Here is a 16,961-nt window from a genome sequence, read left to right as displayed (position 1 = left end):
CGTGATACCCTCTGTATTGAAACGCCTGCTCAACTAAACTGCCCGACACAGACCCTGGGGTTAAAACTTATAAAAGTACAAAAGGCTGTGAACAAACGATTTGGTGGCATTCTCTCGGAACCTCTTTACTGTGTCACCACCATGCTCAATGCTAGGTACAAGGACCGCTACTTCGATCCAGACCAGAAACAGGGTTTATGTGAAATGTTATAGACACAACAGGACAAGATGGAAGCGGACACAGTGACAGTGCGCACCGAGGAAGAGAGGCCATGGACAGACAGAGCTGAAACTTCATTGCTTGACATGTATGATGAAATCCTGGTTGAGAATGAAACAACTGAACATATTAACCATGAAAGAGCACAGCAAGGAAGTAAGAGAAATAGGTTTGATTATGTTTTACTGGTAATGGGGACATACGTTAATGCCAACAAAATAACTTTTTGGTCAGTGTGGTGTGTGTGTGTCTGTGTGTGTGTAACCTTTATTTAACTTGGCAAGTCAGTTAAGAACCTATTTTTATTTACAATGACCGCCTATTCCGGCCAAATCCGTACGATGCTGGGCCAATTGTGCGCCGCCCTATGGGTCTACCAATCACGTCCGGATGTGATACAGCCTGGATTCGAACCAATGACTGTAGTGATGCCTCTTGCACTGAGATGCAGTGCCTTAGACCGCTGCATCCATGTGTGTGTGTGTGTTAACTATTTAACTGTACTAGAATGCTTAAAAGGCCGCTAAAATTTTTAATATTGGTTATCGGTATAATTTCTTTTGGCAAGGAAAATATTGGTATCAGCCAAAAATATCATATTGGTGCATCACTAATATCTACTATTGTAATTTGGTTACACAACCACAAAGGGGCGGTAAAGCTTAGCTATAGAATGTTGAAGGTGTTGCCAGGCTTGCACGAGTTAATGGAGTTCCACAGGGTTCCATTCTTGGGGGGACTTTACCTAGCAGGGTCTTGTAGATGACATGGAGCCAGTGGGTTTGGCGACGAGTATGAAGCGAGGGCCAGCCAACGAGAGCGTACAGGTCGCAATGGTGGGTAGTATATGGGGCTTTGGTGACAAAACGGATTGCACTGTGATAGACTGCATCCAATTTGTTGAGTAGGGTATTGGAGGCTATTTTGTAAATGACATCGCCAAAGTTGAGGATTGGTAGGATGGTCAGTTTTACAAGGGTATGTTTGGCAGCATGAGTGAAGGATGCTTTGTTGCGAAATAGGAAGCCAATTCTAGATTTAACTTTGGATTGGAGATGTTTGATATGGGTCTGGAAGGAGAGTTTACAGTCTAACCAGACACCTAAGTATTTGTAGTCGTCCACGTATTCTAAGTCAGAGCCGTCCAGAGTAGTGATGTTGGTCAGGCGGGTAGGTGCAGGTAGCGATCGGTTGAAGAGCATGCATTTAGTTTTACTTGTATTTAAGAGCAATTGGAGGCCACGGAAGGAGAGTTGTATGGCATTGAAGCTTGCCTGGAGGGTTGTTAACACATTGTCCAAAGAAGGGCCGGAAGTATACAGAATGGTGTCGTCTGCGTAGAGGTGGATCAGAGACTCACCAGCAGCAAGAGCGACCTCATTGATGTATACAGAGAAGAGAGTCGGTCCAAGAATTGAACCCTGTGGCACCCCCATAGAGACTGCCAGAGGTCCGGACAGCAGACCCTCCGATTTGACACACTGAACTCTATCAGAGAAGTAGTTGGTGAACCAGGCGAGGCAATCATTTGAGAAACCAAGGCTGTCGAGTCTGCCGATGAGGATGTGGTCATTGACAGAGTCGAAAGCCTTGGCCAGATCAATGAATACGTCTGCACAGTAATGTTTCTTATCGATGGCGGTTAAGATATCGTTTAGGACCTTGAGCGTGGCTGAGGTGCACCCATGACCAGCTCTGAAACCAGATTGCATAGCAGAGAAGGTATGGTGAGATTCGAAATGGTCGGTAATCTGTTTGTTGACTTGGCTTTCGAAGACCTTAGAAAGGCATGGTAGGATAGATATAGGTCTGTAGCAGTTTAGGTCAAGAGTGTCCCCCCCTTTGAAGAGGGGGATGACTGCAGCTGCTTTCCAATCTTTGGGGATCTCAGACGACACGAAAGAGGTTGAACAGGCTAGTAATAGGGGTGGCAACAATTTCGATCAGATAATTTTAGAAAGAAAGGGTCCAGATTGTCTAGCCCGGCTGATTTACATTTACATTTACATTTAAGTCATTTAGCAGACGCTCTTATCCAGAGCGACTTACTTGTAGGGGTCCAGATTTTTCAGCTCTTTCAGAAAATCAGCTGAATGGATTTGGGAGAAGGAGAAATGGGGAAGGCTTGGGCGAGTTGCTGTTGGGGGTGCAGTGCTGTTGACCGGGGTAGGAGTAGCCAGGTGGAAAGCATGGCCAGCCGTAGAAAAATGCTTATTGAAATTCTCAATTATGGTGGATTTATCAGTGGTGACAGTGTTTCCTATCTTCAGTGCAGTGGGCAGCTGGGAGGAGGTGTTCTTATTCTCCATGGACTTTACAGTGTCCCAGAACTTTTTAGAGTTAGTGTTGCAGGAAGCAAATTTCTGCTTGAAAAAGCTAGCCTTGGCTTTTCTAACTGCCTGTGTATAACGGTTTCTAGCTTCCCTGAACAGCTGCATATCACGGGGGCTGTTCGATGCTCATGCAGAACGCCATAGGATGTTTTTGTGTTGGTTAAGGGCAGTCAGGTCTGGGGAGAACCAAGGGCTATATCTGTTCCTGGTTCTAAATTTCTTGAATGGAGCATGTTTATTTAAGATGGTTAGGAAGGCATTTAAAAAAAATATCCAGGCATCCTCTACTGATGGGATGAGATCAATATCCTTCCAGGATACCCCGGCCAGGTCGATTAGAAAGGCCTGCTCGCTGAAGTGTTTCAGGGAGCGTTTTACAGTGATGAGTGGAGGTCGTTTGACCGCTGACCCATTACGGATGCAGGCAATGAGGCAGTGATCGCTGAGATCTTGGTTGAAGACAGCAGAGGTGTATTTCGAGGGGAAGTTGGTTAGGATGATATCTATGAGGGTGCCCGTGTTTAAGGCTTTGGGGGGGTACCTGGTAGGTTCATTGATAATTTGTGTGAGATTGAGGGCATCAAGTTTAGATTGTAGGATGGCTGGGGTGTTAAGCATGTTCCAGTTTAGGTCGCCTAGCAGCACGAGCTCTGAAGATAGATGGGGGGGCAATCAGTTCACATATGGTGTCCAGAGCACAGCTGGGGGCAGAGGGTGGTCTATAGCAGGCGGCAACGGTGAGAGACTTGTTTTTAGAGAGGTGGATTTTTAAAAGTAGAAGTTCAAATTGTTTGGGTACAGACCTGGATAGTAGGACAGAATTCTGCAGGCTATCTTTGCAGTAGATTGCAACACCGCCCCCTTTGGCAGTTCTATCTTGTCTGAAAATGTTGTAGTTTGGAATTAAAATTTCTGAATTTTTGATGGTCTTCCTAAGCCAGGATTCAGACACAGCTAGAACATCCGGGTTGGCAGAGTGTGCTAAAGCAGTGAATAGAACAAACTTAGGGAGGAGGCTTCTAATGTTAACATGCATGAAACCAAGGCTATTACGGTTACAGAAGTCATCAAAAGAGAGCGCCTGGGGAATAGGAGTGGAGCTAGGCACTGCAGGGCCTGGATTCACCTCTACATCGCCAGAGGAACATAGGAGGAGAAGAATAAGGGTGCGGCTAAAAGCAATAAGAATTGGTCGTCTAGAACGTCTGGAACAGAGAGTAAAAGGAGGTTTCTGGGGGCGATAAAATAGCATCAAGGTATAATGTACAGACAAAGGTATGGTAGGATGTGAATACAGTGGAGGTAAACCTAGGTATTGAGTGATGAAGAGAGAGATATTGTCTCTAGAAACATCATTGAAACCAGGAGATGTCATTGCATGTGTGGGTGGTGGAACTAATAAGTTGGATAAGGTATAGTGAGCAGGACTAGAGGCTCTACAGTGAAATAAGCCAATAAACACTAACCAGGGGCCTGTTGCACAAAACTAGGATAAGGGATTAAGCCAGGATATCTTGGTGATCCTGGCTCAATTGATCCGTAATCCGGTTGCACTAAAGATGGATAGGGGGCAGGAGGATATGTTATGGTATAAATTACCATGGAGATTTATTCTGTGGAGCTAGCCTGCTCCAGACCAGGCTAAATTCCAGGATCTATTTAATCTCATCCCTAATGTCAGTCAGCAGTCACCACAAATGGAAACCAATAGTTATTTCACTGCTCACTATACATTGTTATCACATATAACTAGACCCACTGTTATTATTTAAACGTTTGTGATCATTAATTTCAATGATTTTGGATAAAAAATGATTTTTAGATGATGTTGCTATCATTAGATAATTTACAGTTTCCCATAGACTATAAGGCTATATATAAAATGATAGAATATTAGGGCCACAGAGGGAAAAAAACACAAGTCATAATATTGTAACCAGTTGTTTTAAAGGAGGACAGTTGTTAAAATGACAGATGTGGGGCATTTCGTGAAGTTGTACTTCAGTATGGTTTCATAAACAAAGACATGCTGATGTGCCAGAATATTAAGTATCACATTGTCATAAGTATCAAAACTGTAAAAACAATATGTAGCTTTTCTGCAGAAAGAACCAGCCTCATAAATTTATGACTTTATCCTTTTTCTTCAGTGTGGCCCTAGTACTCTGTCATATAAACAAATACACATTCCATATGAATATAAAAACACAATGTGTAACATTATGTTCCTTTATTGAATAAGGACAAAACAAAGCAGGTAAACCATCAGCTCCTTTCGAAACTGAAGTCACAGTGACTCTACAAGATGGAAAGCACAGAATCCAAGCATATTATACAAAATGATACATACACATTCAAAGGTCTGTATATAACACACCCTGCATGTCTGCACACTAAAATAAATGCAGGACAAATCCATACACATCAACTGAACAGACAAATGAATGGATGCAGTAGCCTCCCTGCAGCCTTGTATTACACACAGTATACCGCACAAACATCATAAGAGGCCAAATTCGTCAAAAAACGAACCCAAAAAAAAAAAAAACCAAATTCCTCTGCCACCGCAGGACATATTTAACCAAAATTGAAAGCACACATACTAACTAAAATAATTCAACACATATTGGTCCCTCAGCAGCCGACCACTGTCGTCATCAGGGAAGATTGCCGGATTGTCCCAGTCCATGGCTGGTGGCACTCTGGGGGCCCTCTCCTTCCTCAGGCAGGCCACATTGTGGAGGACAGCACAAGCCACAGTAATATCACATGCCCTAACAGGGCTGACCCTTAATTTGTGAAGGCAGTGAAAGCGTGCCTTCAGGAGGCCAAAGGTCATTTCAACTCTGGCCCTGGTCCTGGCATGGGCATGGTTGTAGGCCTGCTGTGCTTCCTGGGGGTCTGTGAAAGGTGTCAGGAGAAAAGGCTGGCAGCCATACCCCTGTCTCCCAGCAACACACCAGAGAATTCACCTGTCAACACAAAATCTCATCATTACTACCTCATAAACACAGTGATATTCTTGACACAGCCATGATGGTTATAAATAGGGGTTGTGTGGCTTACCTTGTGATAGATTTCAGAGGCCCGAAAGATTCTGGAGTCATGGACTGAGCCAGGCCATTTTGCCACAACATTGCTGATCACACAGTCAGCATTGCAGACCATCTGAAATCATAAGATGAGGAATATTACACCAATCAATGTACATCACTGGCAATGCAGAGTGTTCGTCAATGGACAATATCAAAAAGTTATGTTCACCTGAACATTAACGCTGTGAAAGGATTTCCTATTCACAAAAATCGGCCTCATGGGCACCTGCGGGGCTTTTATCCTTATGTGTGTGCAGTCCACTGCACCAATGACATTGGGGAAACCTGTCACACAAAGTAATGAGTATCCTACTATGTGTTAACAGTTGTCCTGTAATTTGTAGATCCTCTTACCTGCAATCCTATAGAACTCCTCTTTGATGTCACAGAGTCTTCTGTGGCCAGGGAAGGAGATGAAGACATCTGCTAATGCTTTGATAGCCAGACACACACTCCTTATTGTGCGGCAAATTGTGGCCTTGTTCAGCTGTTCTGCATCCCCCACTGAGTACAGGAAGGCTCCACTAGCAAAAAAGCGCAAGGCCACACAAACCATTTGCTCCACACTCAGTGCATGGCTCCGTGCAGTGCGGTGCTTAATCCTGGGACCCAGTAGTCTGCATAGATACCTGATGCCATCTGCAGAAAACCTGTATCTTTCATATAGATGGTCATCAGGGAAGGCCAGTGGGTCCAACCGGCCCTGAAGACCCTTTCTCGCCTGAAGGCTCTCCTCAGCACAAGTGCTTCTTCATCCACCACATCTCGCACGAATGGGCATGCCATTGTCAGAGCAGAAAGGAACACACAATTTTGGGCCTTCATATAGGCTAGTGGCCACACCTGGTGCTGGGGGTGGGCAAAAGAGGGCGATGCCTTATAACGATGACTTGGTTGTACTGATTGCTGGGAAAATAAAAAAAAAACCTTAGAAAGATGCCACCGTCCTGTGTGCTCACAATAAGAGCTCATATGTCATGGCTCACTTGACTTTACGAGAATATACCTAATTTTTATTTTGAGCTGTGTCATCTTCTTGGAGCTGGGGGAGGAAAGAAAAATAATGATTAATACATTTGTTTTACAGTTAGCATACAGTGTACATTGAAGGCATATCTCACCTCCCTCTCAAGTTTTTTTATTTCAAGGTCCAGTTTCCTAATTGTCCTCTTTTTTATTTCGGACTCCAGTGCAAGATTTTCCATATTTTTCTTCTTGTACTGAATGTCTATGTCTGCCAGTTCTATTTGGCGCCGGAGGTGGTTGCCATACAACTTTCTGATAGCTTGTGAGCTCTGAACACAATACAATTAGCGCAGCTGGAATTTGGCAGGATGTGGTGTCCTTTTATTAATATGCACTATGTTGCCAGGCTGGTTTTCCCACTGTATAGCATCTGGGTCCTGTAAAAGAAATTAGATTTTTTGATTTTGATGAGGACTCCTCACCATTGTAGAGTAAATAGTACTTTCACAGTCTTAACATGATACCTCATGCCTTCTGGAATCCAGAGAGATGGTCTCCTCCTCATCATCGTCTCCATCATGTGCTGTTGCTGCTGCACTGGGGCCTTCACCCTATCACATTTAATCGGATTCATATTGAAGCTAGTAGACAAGACATGCCAGGCCTACAGTATGCCTTTGATGGAGTACTCACTGGATCAGCATCGTCTGGTGCTTGTGCTGGTGGCTCTAACAGGAACACAATGCTGCCAGGCACTGCAAGGCAATAGGTAAACCAAAGTCAGACAGTCCAAATTGATTCAATATGAATGTGGTTGTATCCCATGTAGAGATGGAAGGACATACCTTGAATGAAGCGGGTGGCATCTTGGGAGGAACCTATGCTCGTCTCTTTCCCCCCAGGGATCCCCTCTAAGACGGGCCTGCCTTTATTTAGCTCCAAGGCCATGTCCTCTGCTGGGGTAAGGTCAGCCTTTGGTGACCCACCACCCGTGCCTTGTCTGTGGGTATTCTTTTTCACTGCTAAAACAGTACAGACAATGTGTGAGCAGGCACCTTCTGGGTACAATATATGCTTGTGCTTTGTTAAATATTAGTCAGGGACCATACCATTCTGCAGAATGTTCTTGTATTTGATTTTGACCTGCTGCCATGTCCATTTTGGCCCGTTCATGTTTAATCTACACACACACACACACACACACACACACACACATTTAATGGAGTCACACTGCAAAAAATTACTTGGTATTTTTGTCTTGTTTTCAGTAAAAAATATCAAAAAATTTATCATAGCTTTATACAGTGTGATGGAGTTACTTTACACAATTTCACTCATATCTGCAGTGCATTTCAATTAAAAATGTAACCGTTTCATAATTACAGTACAACTGCATTTTTGGAGATGTGAATTAAATATTTGAATTGTAATTGTGATGTTTCAGCGGAGCGGTGAGTGTGTAATTGTGCACTACTTACGCATTCAGGCGGTCTGCAATACTTTGCCACGCTTTTTCTCTTTGCTTTATCACTGTGGCGGTGTTGCCTTTCTTCTTAATTATATATTTTACCTCCTCGTATGCCTCCATGAGGATTTGTGCTTCCGACGGGGAAAAGTACGCGGCTCTAGTTGCCATGGTAAATCAGTTAATCTGTGATCTGTGGCGGGGTCTATTTGAGTGAGCCGTGAGCGCGCACCTATCCAGGATTGGTTTCACCTGGCTTAATGAATCCGTGTCTGCTCATCCTGGCTTGGTCTTTGTGCAACCAATTAAGCCTGGACGCACATGTTTTGGCTTCATTGAGCTCAGCTGAGTCATTTATCCCGGATGTCTTAATTCTACTTTTGTGCAACAGGCCCCAGAACAGCAATGGACAAGACATATTGACATTAAGGAGAGGCATCCTTAGTCGAGTGATCAAAAGGGTCCAGTGAGTGTAGAGGTTGGTTGGGGGTCACGGCGATTTAGACAGCTAGCCAGGCCATCGGTAGCAAGCTAGCATAGGATGGAGGTTTGTTGTTAGCCACCTCTTGCATTCCGTCAGTAGATTAGTGGGGTTCCGTGTGGTAGAGGGGATTAATCCAAAATCACACAACAACAAAAAAATAAAAACAATAGATATAGTTATAGAGGCCCAAGAAGAAACATAATAATAATAAAAATAAATAAATTGTCCGATTGTCTATTCTGAGAGCAGCCGGTAAGACAGCAAACGGTTAGCAGCCAATGTGACTGATCATGGTTAAATAAAGCATAAAAAGAATGAAGACTTAAACTTTGATGAACAGATTATGATTAACAAATCAGCATACCCTGTTGTGCCTACTACAACTCTTTGAACATGACGTAACATTTCAGATAAAGCAGAACAATTAGAAGAAAGTCTTCGTCAACAATTTAATTTCTCTTTCAAATAAATGAAGTCCACTTTGTCCCCTGTAGGAGTCTCACTCAGCATTCCTGTGACTTCTTTACACACTGTCCTGAAGAGATAATTATGCACACACACACACAAAGAGGTATTGTAACATGTATTGCTATTTTTATTATGATGCATTATATTGAGGTATTAACCCAGAATAACAACCAAATGGACTAACAGACTTGGAACATTCAAGTGGTCATGTCTTGTGTCTTTTGACTTACGTTCTTTCTTTCTCTCCTCTTTCTCTTTCTTCTGGAAGACTTTTCCATCCGACTGCTCCTTCCATCGCACAGATGCACCTCCATCTGTCTGGGCGATCTCTGCCTGTATCTAAAAACAACATGGATAACAAATGCTGTATAAAGATGTGATCCACAGGAAATTATCTGATGGCCATTTACTCATTTGTATAAGTGTTGTCACATGTCTGAGAGGTATTCTTTCACTTCATTGATTAGGCTACAGTACAACGCTGTAAAAGAGCCATAGCAAATCTATAGCAAAGATCCAAAGTTACTCCCTGAAACCTCTCCTCCCACCTGTGTGAGAATTTGCTCTTTCACCAGAGGGTCATTAAGGTCAACTCCTGGAGGTACTTTCAGAAACATCTTCACCATGCTTACAGTTTTCTTTCCTGTGAAGAGAAACATCTTGACATCAGGCTCTTATTCATTAGTGCACTTATTCATTAGTGCACATTAATGCACTCATCAGGCTCTTATTCATCATCTGTTGCAAAAGGTTTTGCAAAAGGTTTTGCAACAGAAAACGAAAACAAACGTTTCTTATAACCTTTGAAAGTAACTGCCTCTTAACTGCCTCTCATTTCGTATCATGTGCCCTAATCTTTTCAATGGGATTGCCGATTATATCATAACATTTGTAAAAATGCAGTAATTTAAGATATATACGTACCAGTCAAAAGGTTGGACACGCCTACTCATTTCTTTATATTTTTTTAAATTGTAGAATTATACTGAAGACATCAAAACTATGAAATAACACATATGGAATCATGTAGTAACCAAAAAAGTGTTAAACAAATCAAAATATATTTTATATTGTCACACCCTGACCATAGTTTGCTTTGTATGTTTCTATGTTTTGGTTGGTCAGGGTGTGATCTGAGTGGGAATTCTATGTTGGATGTCTTGTTTGTCTATTTCTATGTCTGGCCTGATATGGTTCTCAATCAGAGGCAGGTGTTAGTCATTGTCTCTGATTGGGAACCATATTTAGGTAGCCTGGGTTTCACTGTGTGTTTGTGGGTGATTGTTCCTGTCTCTGTGTTTGCACCAGATAGGACTGTTTAGGTTTTCACTTGTCTTGTTTTGTTTAGTCTGTTCATGTATAGTTGTCTTTATTAAAAACATGAATAACCACCACGCTGAATTTTGGTCCGCCTCTTCTTCAGATGAAGAAAACCGTTACAGAATCACCCACCACAACAGGACCAAGCGGCGTGGTAACGGGCAACAGCAGCGAAAAGAGGAATGGACATGGGAGGGCGGTTTGGACGGCAAGAATATGGACTATACTACTTGGGAGGAAATAGACAGGTGGGCGGTCGACCCAGGGAGAGTGCCGGAGCCCGCCTGGGATTCGATGGAGCAGTGCGTGGAAGGTTACAGGAGAATGAGGTTGGCGAAGCAAGCACGGCGGCGCGGACGGAAGCCCGAGAGTCAGCCCCAAGAATTTCTTGGGGTTGGCACAGGGGGAGTGTGGCAGAGTCAGGAGTCAGACCTGAGCCAACTCCCCCCGTTTATCGTGAGGAGCCAAGGAGGAGATCCGAACCAGAGCTGGTGTTGGAGGTGAGCGAAGCAGAGACTGTGAAGGAGTTAATGGGGAAATTGGAGGAGAGAGATATGAGGGAGTTGCTGGTTTGGTGCATGAGGCACGACATTCGCCCGACGGAGCGTGTCAGGGATTTAATGGCACCTGGGTCAGCTCTCCATACTCATCCTGAGGTGCGTGCTAGGGGTCTGGTGCCAGCCTCACGCACCAGGCCTCCTGTGCATCTCCCTAGCCTGTCCCCAGTACACGTGCTTAGCCCGGTGCGCTACATCCCAGCTTCCCACATCTGCCGGGCTAGGGTGAAGATCCAGCCAGGGCGGTTAGTGCCAGCACTGCTCTCAAGATCTCCAGTATGCCTTCACGGTCCGGTCCATCCAGTGCCACCTCCACACACCAGCCCTCCGGTGGCAGCTCCCCGCACCAGGCTTCCTGTGCGTGTCCTCGGCCCAGTACCACCAGTGCCAGCACCACGCATCAGGCCAACAGTGCGTCCCGCCTGTCCAACGCTGCCGGGGCCTTCCTCTCCAGCACTGCCGGAGTCTCCCGCCTCTCCGGTGCCGCTAGAGCCTTCCTCCTCTCCAGTGCTGCCGGAGTCTCCCGCCTGTCCGGCGCTGCTGCCGGAGTCTCCCGCCCCTCTGTCCCGAGCTGCCGCCCCTCTGTCCCGAGCTGCCGCCCCTCTGTCCAGTGGGGTCATTAAGTAGGGTCGCCGTGGCTAGGAGGCCATGGAAGCGGACAAGGTGGGGGACTAAGACTACGGTGAAGTGGGGGCCACGTCCAGCACCAGAGCCGCCACCGCGGACAGATGCCCACCCAGACCCTCCCCAATAGTTTCAGGTTTTGCGGCCGGAGTCCGCACCTTGGGGGTACTGTCACACCCTGACCATAGTTTGCTTTGTATGTTTCTTTGTTTTGGTTGGTCAGGGTGTGATCTGAGTGGGAATTCTATGTTGGATGTCTTGTTTGTCTATTTCAAGTGTAGTCGCAAAAGTTATCTCTATCTTCTTGCCGTTTGTGCTGTTGTCTGTGCCCAATGTTTGTACCATGTTTTGTGCTGCTACCATGTTGTGTTGCTACAATGCTGTGTTGCATGTGTTGCTGCTTTGCTATGTTGTCTTAGGTCTCTATTTATGTAGTGTTGTCTCTCTTGTTGTGATGTGTGTTTTGTCCTATATTTTTAATCCCAGCCCCCGTCCCCGCAGGAGGCCTTTTGCCTCATTGTAGGCCGTCATTGTAAATAAGAATGTGTTCTTAACTGACTTGCCTAGTTAAATCAAATAAAATGTTTTAAAAAACATCAAGTGCTATGATGAAACTGGCTCTCATGAGGACCGCCACAGGAAAGGAAGACCAAGTGTTACCTCTGTTGCAGAGGATAAATTCATTAGAATAACTGCACCTCAGATTTCAGCCCAAATAAATGCTTCACAGAGTTCAAGCAACAGACACATCTCAGCATCAACTGTTCAGAGGAGACTGCGTGAATCAGGCCTTCATGGTTCAATTGCTGCAAAGAAACCACTTGTAAAGGACACCAAGAAGAAGAGACTTGCTTGGGCCAAGAAATACAAGACTGGTAGAAATCTGTCCTTTGGTCTGATGAGTCCAAATTTGAGGTTTTTGGTTCCAACCGCCATATCTTTGAGACGCAGAATAGGTGAACGGATGATCTCTGCATGTGTGGTTCCCACCGTGAAGCATGGAGGAGGTGGTGTGAAGGTGTGGGGGTGCTTTACTGGTGACACGGTCTGTGATTTATTTAGAATTCAATGCACATTTAACCAGCATGGCTATAACAGCATTATGCAGCAATACGCCATCCCATCTGGTTTGCACTTAGTGGGACAACAATTTGTTTTTCAACAGGACAATGACCCAACACACCTCCAGGCTGTGTAAGGGTTATTTGACCAAGAAGGAGAGTGATGCATCAGATGACCTGGCCTCCACAATCACCCGACCTCAACTCAATTGAGATGGTTTTGGATTAGTTGGACTGCAGAGTGAAGGAAAAGCAGCCAACATGTGCTCAGCCTATGTGGGAACTCCTTCAAGACTGTTTGAAAACCATTCCAGGTCAAGCTAGTTGAGAGAATGCCAAGATTGTGCAAAGCTGTCATCAAGGCAAAGGGTTGGTACTTTGAAGAATCTAACATATAAAATATATTTAGATTTGTTTAACCAAACACTTTTTTGGTTACTACATGAGTCCATATGTGTTATTTTATAGTTTTCATGTCTTCACTATTATTATACAATGTAGAAAATAGTGCAAATAAAGAAAAACCCCTGAATGAGTAGGTGTGTCCAAATGTTTGAGTGGTACTGTATATATAATTATATTTGTGTTGGTGAATGGCCCTGAACGACAAGGCTACTTCCTCGGAAACAATGCATCACTTGCATAGCGTATTGGACAAATTCAGACAGCTCTGGTTTGGCCCGTTTGCTTCCTTTTCTGATTCTAGTGAATACTACCCATGATAGTGGTCCAAAAGAGAAGGAAAAGCTGCGGAATGTGTCTTTATAACGATCTTCAGATAAAAACAGGTGGAGATGCTTACCTTTTTCCTTGCAGTCTTTAAGGGTGTAGCCTGAAACTCTGTCTTCTAAGTGTATCACATTCATTGCCCTGCCACCAGCTGAGCCCTTCAGATAGCACTCTTGTCGACTTTGTGAGAAGATCAACATTTAGTTAGACATTATCTTTGGATTATGTTGATATCTGTTGCATATGAAAGTCTGTGTAATTGCTAACTCAGTCACGTGGTAAATTCGCTGTTGAGGTTATGAAGCTATGTGCAGCTGGAGATTCCTTTTCAATGTTTACGAACTGCTATGATCAGTGTTACTGGTAGCAGCATAAAATGACATACAGAATTATTAGAATGCACAATGAGATTCTAACAACAGAATCATCCATATTGGTAAAGAAAAGCTATAATTATAGAAACAGATCAAATATGGTAAAATATTGTATAAAACAATAGATTTGTAAATATATTGTAATTTGATAGGATATCTGTGGGTACCAGTAACCGTTATAAAAACTACACTAACAGCTGTACCATTGGAATGTTGTATATTTCAATTGAACATGTCTACCTGTGAATATATGTGAAATACTGACAGGCATCAAGTTGGGTGCAGCTCTGTTGACATTGGTTTGCATTTGGGCTTGCAAAGTGCTTAATGTCATTATAAATGAAACAAACATCTTTCAGGAGCTCCCTCACACAACCTGTGTGACAAAGACAAAATAAAACAGTTCAGACAAGTCAGCCAGGTCGCATGCCTCAGACTGCGCTATTGGACGTCTGACCAAGGTGGTTATACGTCGGGAGGCAGTATGACAGTTCGTCCACCAGAGGGCTGCTGAGCAGGTGTTAGCACGTGATCAGGTCTAATGGTCGTGTAAATTCTCCCTTAATTAACAATAGCCCCGACCCTGACCAAGTTGAGTCCTTGCCTAAACTTAACCAAATCTGGGTCATTGCTTCATTGAAGTCATTATTGTGATGAGCTATTGTCATTATTTTGACCAGGCAAGTCAATTCTAGTGATGATTCGACATTCCAAAATCTGACATTTGCTGCTGTTGGACAAAAGTCTAGTATCGCAGTGAGTTGATAGTAAATATACTGTTTGTTACAACGATCAGTGACACAAGCAACAATAAAGGCAAACACATACTTAGAAAGGGAGTACTTTCCCTGGGCCAGGGTTTAAGGACATTGACTTAAAACCACTTGCCATTAACTATTTTCAGATGGTAGGTCATTGAGTTTGGTGATGCACTGGTCATGCAGCAGTAGGTCCCATTGTCTGCTGGCTTCACATTTGAAAGGGTGAGGTCTAGCTCTCCAATGCTCAGGTCTCCTCTGAGGCTGTATTTGTCAGGGTGTGTCGGGCCAAACATGTCAGGTCCGGATACCTCCACTATTGGTTCAACGCACCAAAACCCATTACATGTTCTGCTCCAGCAAGCATTACTCATGCTAGAGTTTTTGCAGAGCAAAGTCACAGAGGATCCATCCCGTACTAGAACAGCTGTGTTGGACACTGCGGATAAATCTGTGGGAAGAGCATCCACAGAGCAATTCAAACCATAAGACCACCAAACATTCACAAATCACTATACAGATGAAGGAACTTAATTTCACCCATATTGTCACAGCAAAAATAATCCTGCAGCAACAGGATTTGAACATTTAGTCCATAATGTTGCTTGAACGGTGGTTATATGCTTTTAGCTACATGAAAAGTGCAATACTGTTAATATAATTGTGTGTTATTGCGGGTTTTCAGTGAATCTCTGTATTTCCTGCGATGCAGCAAGATTCTTAGACTTAACTTACCCAGCAGAAGAGTAGTGAACAGCATGAACTGAAACATGCTGGCTGTGAGTGAGGAAGTAGGACAAGTCCGTTTAGCATCATGAACAAGAAACCAGGGGAATTTGGTAGAAACAATGAGTCAGTCATGTGAATTGCTAAACATTCTGATATAACTCCATATTTCCTAGGTCATAAAGACAGACAAACTATAAAACAGGCATGGCATACATAACTGTACAGCTTATAACTGGACATTCATTTCCTTATAACACATTGGAAAGTGCAGTAAATGTAACTCACAAGGAAAGGTAACACAACTATTAAAGCTCAATTTGGTTATCTTGTCCTATTGATGACATTAAATGCAAAAATCGGGATTTGCATAGCTGCACCATAGCTGCATTACAAGCTTCTTGTTAGATGGTTGAATAAGCAAACGTGTCAATGCACCTTATTTGTTTCACAAACCAACAATGGGGTTTCATGGTTTATCTGTAATGGAAGTAACTCAACTCGAAACAAAAATAGGCTATACAAACTTTTGCTAACTTTAGCTATCGCTAGCTAACAATCAATGGTAGTGAAAGGAGAAACCGGATTCATTTCTTTTAACCTTTTACTGCAGTGGGCTAAATTTACTTTGAAACAATAGTATACACCTCACACATGGTTATGGGCTTAAAAAGGAGACACCTGTACCATGTCAGATATAGAGGTGAAATGTATTCAATTTTGAGTTTGCATCTCAATATTACACTTCATATACATCACAGAAGACTGAAATATAGCAAAACTGTTAGAAACACAAGTTTTTCATTGGGTATTTTGAAATAATCTTTATAAAATTATGAAAAATATGAATAACATTCCACCCATGAGGCCAAAGAGGGCGCTTTTGGTCATTGACTTCAGGAAAAGGGCTACATGGCTAAATCACTCCAAGTAAACTTAAACCAAATAATGAGTTTATTTCAGTTAATTTGTCAATTACATTTTTTTTATTGCACTTTTATCCCTATCACTCCCACTGATTTTTAGCTAGCGGTGGCTAAAGTTGGCTGCTTGTAGTTGCTGTTTCACAAAAACCGAACAAAGGATTATAGTTTCTCTTGGCCCATAGACTACTTTGTAGTATATATAAAATCCTGAACTTCCCCTTGAAAATCAGCCAAAAAACATTAACAATGAAACAACATTTCAAGGTGCATTCCATGAACTGTATTTACAAATATGCATATACAGTACATTGCGAAATTAATATAAAATGGAAAAATACTTCAAGCTGCATTCTAAAGTCCAGTCTAAAACAATAAGAGTATTTCAAATGTATAATACCACACTTACCCTGTAAGCTCAACCTCCAACGCTCCATTTGGCCCCCCTATAGAGGCAGACAGGTATGAACAGGTGGCTGTCTACAGTGAGAGGGTGTGTTTATTAGTGCTCAATCGTCCCTTTCTTATATGCTGCTGATCAGCACAAAACACACCCACCACCCGCAAAGCCCATACTTAGATATGTTGCTCGACCACATCCTTGTTTGTTTTTACACCCACTTATAGGAAGATGGACAAAGAATGCAGTTGAATTATTAATGAACATATTGAAATATGCACATCACACAGAGACATTGACAAAGATGTGTGTGTATAAGTGTATTATTCCCCGTCGGCACCGACTGGCGCAGTACGTCCATGGAGGTTGAGTGTTTAGTTGATCTTTAAGACAGTAACTAGAGGAGGATGGCACTAGCGGGAGTTCACCAGTAAGGCTGGCATACCTTTACTCTTGCC

At 43.3% G+C, this 16,961-nt stretch overlaps 2 protein-coding genes across 3 annotated transcripts; both read right to left on the bottom strand.

Moving 5' to 3' along the window:
- Positions 1-4,768: 4,768 nt before the first annotated feature.
- On the bottom strand, positions 4,769-8,479 carry LOC135572883 (uncharacterized). Of its 2 annotated transcripts, XM_065021523.1 has the most exons (11): positions 8,093-8,479; positions 7,724-7,794; positions 7,460-7,636; positions 7,308-7,369; positions 7,139-7,225; positions 7,010-7,051; positions 6,770-6,943; positions 6,655-6,690; positions 6,003-6,554; positions 5,620-5,721; positions 4,769-5,525 (listed from the first exon to the last, which is right to left on the bottom strand). In XM_065021523.1, exons 1-8 carry the CDS (start codon positions 8,248-8,250, stop codon positions 6,655-6,657), a joined length of 807 nt encoding a protein of 268 aa, XP_064877595.1. In that variant the 5' UTR covers positions 8,251-8,479; the 3' UTR covers positions 4,769-5,525; positions 5,620-5,721; positions 6,003-6,554. The 2 variants fall into 2 exon arrangements, with proteins under 2 accessions (XP_064877595.1, XP_064877596.1); XM_065021524.1 differs by lacking the exons at positions 4,769-5,525; positions 5,620-5,721 and adding an exon at positions 5,877-5,933 and having other exon boundaries at positions 6,003-6,690.
- A 9-nt stretch (positions 8,480-8,488) lies between these two features.
- LOC115133688 (uncharacterized) lies at positions 8,489-16,594 on the bottom strand. The gene is made up of 7 exons (XM_065021525.1): positions 16,513-16,594; positions 15,190-15,231; positions 13,937-14,905; positions 13,396-13,502; positions 9,580-9,674; positions 9,262-9,370; positions 8,489-9,098 (listed from the first exon to the last, which is right to left on the bottom strand). Exons 4-7 carry the CDS (start codon positions 13,457-13,459, stop codon positions 9,067-9,069), a joined length of 300 nt encoding a protein of 99 aa, XP_064877597.1. The 5' UTR covers positions 13,460-13,502; positions 13,937-14,905; positions 15,190-15,231; positions 16,513-16,594; the 3' UTR covers positions 8,489-9,066.
- Between the last annotated feature and the right edge of the window lie 367 nt (positions 16,595-16,961).

This window comes from Oncorhynchus nerka, linkage group LG8 (assembly GCF_034236695.1).
Source record: "Oncorhynchus nerka isolate Pitt River linkage group LG8, Oner_Uvic_2.0, whole genome shotgun sequence".
NCBI classification, from domain to species: Eukaryota; Metazoa; Chordata; class Actinopteri; order Salmoniformes; family Salmonidae; genus Oncorhynchus; species Oncorhynchus nerka.
This window is presented reverse-complemented; position numbering and strand designations above follow the sequence as displayed.

Excerpts from the sequence above, each read along its gene's own strand:
- LOC135572883 (XM_065021523.1), bottom strand. The coding sequence starts at position 8,250 with ATGGCAACTAGAGCCGCGTACTTTTCCCCGTCGGAAGCACAAATCCTC. Across the intron at positions 7,637-7,723 it reads CAAGAACATTCTGCAGAATG|CAGTGAAAAAGAATACCCAC; the intron begins GTATGGTCCCTG and ends GTACTGTTTTAG. Across the intron at positions 6,944-7,009 it reads AAAACCAGCCTGGCAACATA|AGCTCACAAGCTATCAGAAA; the intron begins GTGCATATTAAT and ends TATTGTGTTCAG.
- LOC115133688 (XM_065021525.1), bottom strand. The coding sequence starts at position 13,459 with ATGAATGTGATACACTTAGAAGACAGAGTTTCAGGCTACACCCTTAAA. Across the intron at positions 9,371-9,579 it reads AAGAGCAAATTCTCACACAG|ATACAGGCAGAGATCGCCCA; the intron begins GTGGGAGGAGAG and ends TGTTGTTTTTAG. Across the intron at positions 9,099-9,261 it reads AGAGGAGAGAAAGAAAGAAC|GACAGTGTGTAAAGAAGTCA; the intron begins GTAAGTCAAAAG and ends TTATCTCTTCAG.